Genomic DNA, 7,272 nt, shown 5'->3' with positions numbered 1-7,272 from the left:
TGCATCATCTGCCGGCTGCTGCAGCAGCAGGCTTCAGGTCACACCTCGCCCAACAGCAGCAGCAGCAGCAGCGCAGCAGCGGGGCCCCTGCAGGAAGCGTTCGACTTGCTGCGGCAGCGACACAGACATGTCTTCCTCTATCCACAAAGGGCCCCCCAACCCCTTTTAGAAACTTACTTGCAAGGGCTTGAACTAAAACGGAGGACATGTGGGGGCTCAGCTGCGCTGGGCGCAGCTGCAGCGCCGCAAAAAAGGGGGCGGGACGCGCAGCAACTTGCTGACGAGCGGCAGCAGCAGCAGCAGCAGCTGGAGCAGCGGTGGAAAAGACAGATGTGCCTCGCCAAGGACAAAGGCGCGTTCGACGTGCAGTGGACAGACACTGACACCCCCAGCAGCGGCAGCAGCAGCAGCAGGGGCAGCAGCAGCTGTAGCAGCGAGAATTCCCTCGACGGAGGGGCCCTTGGGGTACCTTCTGAAGAAGCTTTGCTAATTGCTGCTGCAACAGTAGGCAGAGCAGAGAGGGAGAAGCTGGCGCAACAGTTTCTGCTGCGAATATATGGTGAGTTGCTGCTGGGAGTCGTTAGCTGCAGCAGCTGGCTGCAGCAGCTAGATCTGGCGCGGGGTGTTCTGGGAAACACTTTTGCTTTTGCTGCTGCTCTGCTGCTGTTGCTGCAGGGCTGGAGACGCTGCGGGCTGTTGAAAGCAAAGTGCCCCCCCATTCAGCCATTTCTGTTTCCCCGACGGCGTGGACAGTGCAGCTCGCAGAGGCTGCTGCTGCGGGTGCAGCGCAGCAGCAGCAGCAGCAGCAGGGCGATGAGGAAGCGGAAGGCGAGGCAGCGAAGCAGCAGCAGCGAGATGCTGCTGAGCAGCAGCCGCACCTCACAAACAGCAACAGCTTCAGTGACAGCAACGGCACTGCCAGCGGCAGCAGCAACAGCACTAGCAGCAACAGCAGCAGCAGCGGCAGCTTGGCAGCAGAGTCTGCAGCGGCCGAAGCACCCACCAGTCGCTCCTTTTCTATCCAGACCTATGGCTACTATACTGCCTGCTGCCTCGCTTTAGACACGCTGCAGCAGCAGCAGCAGCAGCAGTCTGAGAAGCCAAAATCGCACGACATTGTGCTATTTTCTTCTCTTCTAATGCGGCAAAAGCAGTCACTAGAGGACCAGTGGTTCGCTGCTAGTTGGGGGCCCCTGTTGTCAGACCAGGGGCCCTCCCCCTCGCTTCCCAAAATGTGTACGCGGGATAGCAGCAGCAGCAACAGCAGCAGCAACAGCAGCAGCAGCAACAGCAGCAGCAGCAACAGCAGCAGCAGCAGGGTCATGACGGTGTCTGCGCGCGCAATAAAAGATGTGACAGAGGACTGTCGAGTTTGGGTTCGGCGGCGGCTGCTGCTTCCCATGAGGGAAAGCTGTCGAGACACGGGGGGCCCCTGGGGGGCCCCCCAGGGGGGCCCCCCAGGGGGCCCCCCAGACCCCGAGCTCTGTGCCTATATGAGGCAGAGCGAGGCTGTGGGGATTTACAATAGGAAGATGCAGCTGCTGCAGCTGCAGGGGGCCCCCTGGGCGGACCCAAGAAAAGCTGCTGCAGCACGGCAGCACACAGAAGAGAGGGCAGCTGTGAGTTTTGTTTGTTTTATTTTGCCTTTCTCATTTCCCCTTTTGACCCCTTTTTATTCTTTAATGTTTTGTGTCTCCTGGGGCTGCCGTTGGCCGTCTCGCGGCGAGCTAGCTGCTGCTCTTGCTGCTGCACCAGCTGCTGCTGCTGCTGCTCTGCTGCGCTGCTGCTGTTATGCAGGCCCCTGGATATGCGCTGCGGCACCGCAGGAGGTGCCCCACTTCCCCGAACTCCGTCGTCATTCGAGGGGCAGTGGGGGAAGACGCGTAGCTCCCGCTGCTGCTGCTGCAGCAGCATCAGCTGCTGCTGCTGCAGCTGCTGCTGCAGTGGGGTGCCGGTCACCTTTGGCTCTTTTTCATTTTCTGCCACTCAGAAGCTTCTCTTCTGACTGGCTGCGCATCTGTTTGAAGTGTTCCCTTTTGGGGGCGGATATGATTGACGCCGTTGTTTAATTCTGTCTTGTTTTCAAAAAGGCATTTCTTTGGATTTGTTAGCAAATGGCAGCAGCAACTGGCACTGTTACGAGCTGGGCAGCTAGCTAGGCGGCTAGCGAGGCAACTAGCCCAAGCAGCCAAGCAGCTAGCCAAGCAGCTAACCAAGTAGCTAGCTAGGCAGCTAGCCAAGTAGCTAGCTAGGCACCTTGCTAGCTAGCCAGTGAGCAGCTAGCACCTAGCGCCACCAGGGCAGCTTCAACAACAACACAGCTGCGAGGTCGAGGAGGCAGTGTGTACGTACAGCTGAGCTGCTGCTGCTGCTGCTGCACCTTCAGCTCAGTGGGGCTTTCTATCTGCAGTGTACGTACACCTCAGGATGGAGCCCGGTGTACATCCAGTAGCAGACAGCAGCGACTCCTTAGCAATAGAAGATGAATTCTACTGAATGCATGCTTGGAAGCTGTTAGTAAACAATTAGTTTTTGCACAGTTCAATCACGGGGACTTCGCATTATCCTACGATGAGGGTGCTGAAGTTGCGCCTGCATGCGCATGCATGCAGATGCGGCAAAAAGGCGCCACTCAATAATTGGAGCCAGAGGCCCCAAAGCCGTTCTCATTCAGCAGGCGAAGCCTTTGCTGCTGCTGCTGCTGCTGCCTGGCTTACGCCGGCGCGGTTGTGCCTCTGGATGCACAGCTGCAGCGCCCAGCCCCTGGCTACTCGCAGCTAGCCACAGCTAGCTACAGTTGCATGCTGCTTTCGAGCTTTGCAGCTGCACTCCAAGCAGCTATTGAGGCCAGCACAAAGCAACTCGAGAAACAATACAGGGTGGAGGGGGCCCCCAGATTTCCCCAAAAGGGGTCCCCCTGCCCCCGCGCGTTGTGCAGCAGCTCTTGGGAATTCGGAGGCGGAAAATTCAGGGACAAAAGAGTCTGCAGTGGCTAGCTACAGTTAGCTAGCTATAGCTAGCTAGCTACAGCTAGCTAGCTACAGCTAGCTGGCTACAGCTAGCTAGCTATCCGCAGCTAGCTAGCTGCTGCAGCTAGCTGCAGATAGCTAGTTGCAATGAGAGCAACCGCTCTTGCGGCAAATGAGCAGCACACAGAGAAGCAACTAGCACCCGCCTTTCTGGTGGATGGCCCTTTAACTTCCGAAATATTAAATTTTGTTTTTATTTTCATTTTTATTTGTTGCTGCTTCTGCTGCAGAGGGCGTGTCGGTTTATGTGTGTCTTTTTGCTTCCTTATTAGCCCATTTTGTGTCGAAGTGCATGCAACTTCACTGGCTAGCTTTTCCCCTTTTGCTCACTTAGTTTTTATTTCTTTTATCAAAATTAAAATGCGATTTTTCCTTTTTTTCGGCTTTTCCTCTTTTCGGTGTTCACTGGGTGAAGTGTACATAATGGGATGTACGTACACCCCATGTGAAGCAGCAGCAGGAGAAGATGCAGCAACAAGCTGCTGGCCCTTCACGTGCTGCAGCAGCAAGCAGCAGCAAGCAGCAGCAAGCTGCTGCTCGCTGCTGGCAGCTTGTTTAAAAAGGGAAGCAAGACAGCAGCGCTGCAAGGAAGCAGCAGCTTTCTCTGCACCTGTGAAACTTTGGAAATCACGGAAAACTTTAAATGAGTCAACAGAAGAAAGTGAAATCATTTCCTTTTTGAATGTGCTTGATCTCAAGTGCAGGGTGTACAGACACCCCAGGTTCTGGGCTGCACAGTCACCTTTTCAAATGTGCCCTCTCGCAGAGTTTTGCAAATCTTTCATTATTTATTATTATTCATAATGAGAACAACTTGCGGCAGTTTTGCAAATCTTTCGTCACTTATTTTTATTCAAAATGAGAACACTTGCTGCAGTTAATTGACAACTTTTATTTAAACTTGCTTTGGCGCCTCTACTTGCATAATGTGTAAAGCATTGCCCCTCACACTATGGGAATTTATTATTGTTGAATCTTCTGTTTAAGAAAGTAAATAAGAATTGGTAACTTCTGTTTGCTGATGCACCCAAACGGTCTTCCACCTGCAAATGCAGGGGCCTTATATCTATATCTATATTTGTATATGTATATATATATATTATATATATATAATATGCATATATATATATAATGTGTGTATATATATATACATATATATGTATAATTACGTGTACATATATATGCATATATATATATATATATACATACGTGACAGTTGTAAGCATCAACTTGAAGACCGTACACACATACACACAATGATGCGTTTGGCTGTATGCTGCACTTATAAGGAGCAAAGTGGTAATAAGTCAGTTTAATGTACCTAAAATGCGCATGCATAAATGTTATGCATGCATAAACATGCAAAATACACTAAATATTATTAATATTTTGTAAACAAGGGGCCTCTATACACACATATATCCTAAATAATACCCATATATTGCATGTGTACATGCATGCATGCGCATGCATCTCATATACATGCTATACACATGGCGTCCTATACTGTCGGCAGTGGCACAGTTTCTGGCGAAGTTCAAACGACTCATTTCGCGTTCTCAGCTGCTGCGTTGTTTTCGCAGAACAAATATATTAAGTTTTAATTACTTAATGGCGCAGAGGGCCCCAGGTACAGCTGGCCGCTGCGGATTCCCCTTTGCACACTGTAGAATATTCAACAAGAGCCAGCCCCATCCACGCAGAACAAGAAAGCCTTAAATGGCTTAGCTGGCAGATCTCTATGCAGATAAATGGACTATTATATTTGCTTTCCTCTTAGCCACAATTTGTTTCAACTTGGACAGAGATGTGTTGCTGCTGTGCAGGCGGGGTGCAGCAGCGTGAATGGCTGCCTCTCGCGCTGCGGGCAGGCACCTTCGTGCTTCTTTGCGTATCTGCATGCGAATAGATAAAAGAAAACTAAATAAAAATAAAGAAGAATTGAATTTGAACGGGCAGGTGCGCTTCTGCTGCGCCGCGGGGAGCTGGCGGGCCCCAAGGGGTGGTGTGAAAGTGGCGTGTCTGGGTGAGATCCTGCGTGCGGGGGGTATTTCAGCGGGGTTTTTGCGCAAAATGCGAAATATTTGGAATTAAATGTTAAATTTCGTAATATTGGCGAGATTTAGAGGGCAAAGTTGCAGACAGAGGTGCTAGCCAGCCCCCGCGACGTGCTAGCCGCGTGCTGCGGCGATCACCCCCCGTCGGGTGTCGCAGTGCGCAGGCTGTTGGGGTGTCTGCGCAGCTCGGGGTGCTGCGCACAACTCATCATTCCGCGTGTGTCATTTATGAAGGCGTAATAAAAAGGAGTTGAAAATGGTTTCCAAAAAGCCGGCGAAGTCCGCGAAGCCCGCGAGCGGGAAGGGGAAGGGGAAGGGGAAGAAGCGGAGAGCTGAGACCTACAGCTCGTACATCTTCAAGGTGCTGAAGCAGGTGCACCCCGAAACCGGCATCAGCAAGAAGTCCATGATGATCATGACCTCTTTAATTGGCGATACTTTCGATAAAATTGCCTCGGAAGCTGGAAAGCTGTGCAAATACAACAAAAAAGATACGCTTTCCTCCCGCGAGATCCAGACGGCCGTCCGCCTGGTGCTTCCCGGCGAACTCGCCAAGCACGCCGTTTCCGAGGGCACCAAGGCTGTCACCAAGTACACCGGCAAGTAATTCCACTATTTCCAAAATTGATTCCAACTCAATTCATATTTCACACTCGAGGGTGATGGTTCTGCATCCTGGGCGCCTCAGCCCAGATCTCGCGTTCTTTAGGCTTCACTAGAAGCCACCCTTGCCTCCCAGGTGAACGTACACCTCAGCTGTCAGTACACCTCAGGGGCGTGCGTGGCCCGGCGCCCACGCCGGCTGTACAGACACCGCAGCCGCCGCTTCGATTTTTCGGTATTTGCAGCGGCAGCAGCAAGGGCCACCGCCTCGCTGCTGCTCGCATGCAGCAGCCCCGTTGCTTCATGTGCAGCAGCTAGAGGGTTTGGCTGCCATTTCTGGGGGTGGGGCTGCCCGTGTCAGTGCTGCTGCTGGGCTGTGGCCAAGCAGAGAGAACCTGGTGCTGCAGTTGCTGCGGCAGCAGTGCAGCTGCTGCTGCGAACTCGTGCTGCCACTGCTAAGAGCTTCTGTCCGCTGTTGCATCTGCTGCTGCCGAGAGTTCCATGGCGCTGCTGCTGCTGCAGCCAGTAGTGTTGCAGGGTTGTAGCTGACGAGGACAGCTGCTGCTGCTGCAGCTGCTGTCGGTAGTGTTGCGGAGTTGTAGCTGACAAGGACCGCTGCAGCTGTAGCTGTTAACCGCTGCCGCTGTGGCTTTGCTGCAGCAGTGCTGCTCGCTCCGAAGAGCAGTTATTTTTAGATTTGCTGCTGCAGCTGCTGACCGCCGCTGCCGCAGTGCTGCAGCAGTGCTGCTGGCTCTGGAGCTGAGCGCTTTGCTGCTGCTGTTGGCGCGGTGTACCTACACCGCGGCCGCGCACCCCGTGGGCGCAGTTTTTCGGGTGTACACGCAGCGGGGCCCGGCGCAGCTGCGGCGCCGCCGCAGCAGCAGCAGCAGCGCAGCAGCAGCGGCGCAGCAGCGAGGGTTTCAAATGATACTTAGGTGACGAAGTTTCCGGAACCGGAAGGAAAGCTAAATGCGCCAGGCTTGGGGCCGGCAGCAAGAGTCTTCTGTTGAAAGAAAAGGCATGCATGCAAGGTGCATCTGTACTGGCGGCGTGCGCAAGTGGATTCAGATTTCCAAGTGGAAGCGCGCAACAATTTGGCATATTTGGCAGTCACTAGTCGTTTATTTTGCAGAATAAACTTTTTAAACAGTACATAATGTGCAGAAGAGCACATACACACAAACTTGCACAGAGGCCTCCCGCCGCCGCCGGTTGTACGTACACCCCGTGCGCGTACACCCCGTGCACGCACACCGGGTGTACGTACAACCCGCGGCCGCGAGCTTCCTTCCTCAGCGCAGGCTCACAATTCACAATTCAGTCAGCACCATTCAGAACAACAGAAGTAATAAATAGCTAGCAGACGAGTAAACTATTCCCGCGGCGCCGGCTCACGCCTTCACCGCTTCCGGCTGCTGCTGCTGCTGCTGCTGCTGCTGCTGCTGCTGCGGCTGCTGCTGCGGCTCGCCCGCGGCTGCGGCGTCCTGCGGGCTGCCGCTGCTGCTGCTGCCTCTCTCCTTCTCCTTCTCCATTATCGAGTTAAACTCTTTCGTCGTTATGCAAACAATCGTTATTTTCGGAAC

The 7,272-nt window shown here is 53.4% G+C and overlaps 3 protein-coding genes across 3 annotated transcripts; 2 read left to right on the top strand and 1 right to left on the bottom strand.

Moving 5' to 3' along the window:
• Positions 1–330: 330 nt before the first annotated feature.
• ETH_00028295 (uncharacterized protein) lies at positions 331–1,887 on the top strand (the record flags this gene model as incomplete). The annotated part of the gene is made up of 3 exons (XM_013380276.1): positions 331–559; positions 676–1,619; positions 1,798–1,887. 3 exons carry the CDS (start codon positions 331–333, stop codon positions 1,885–1,887), a joined length of 1,263 nt encoding a protein of 420 aa, XP_013235730.1.
• Positions 1,888–5,342: 3,455 nt separating this feature from the next.
• ETH_00028290 (histone H2B, putative) lies at positions 5,343–5,693 on the top strand (the record flags this gene model as incomplete). The annotated part of the gene is made up of 1 exon (XM_013380275.1): positions 5,343–5,693. The coding sequence occupies one exon, from the start codon at positions 5,343–5,345 to the stop codon at positions 5,691–5,693; it is 351 nt and encodes a 116-aa protein (XP_013235729.1).
• A 1,387-nt stretch (positions 5,694–7,080) lies between these two features.
• ETH_00028285 (uncharacterized protein) lies at positions 7,081–7,221 on the bottom strand (the record flags this gene model as incomplete). Its single annotated transcript, XM_013380274.1, has 1 exon — positions 7,081–7,221. One exon carries the CDS (start codon positions 7,219–7,221, stop codon positions 7,081–7,083), a length of 141 nt encoding a protein of 46 aa, XP_013235728.1.
• Between the last annotated feature and the right edge of the window lie 51 nt (positions 7,222–7,272).

The sequence above is a fragment of the Eimeria tenella genome, genomic scaffold (assembly GCF_000499545.2).
Source record: "Eimeria tenella Houghton genomic scaffold, Eth_scaff484, whole genome shotgun sequence".
Taxonomy (NCBI): Eukaryota; Apicomplexa; class Conoidasida; order Eucoccidiorida; family Eimeriidae; genus Eimeria; species Eimeria tenella.
This window is presented reverse-complemented; position numbering and strand designations above follow the sequence as displayed.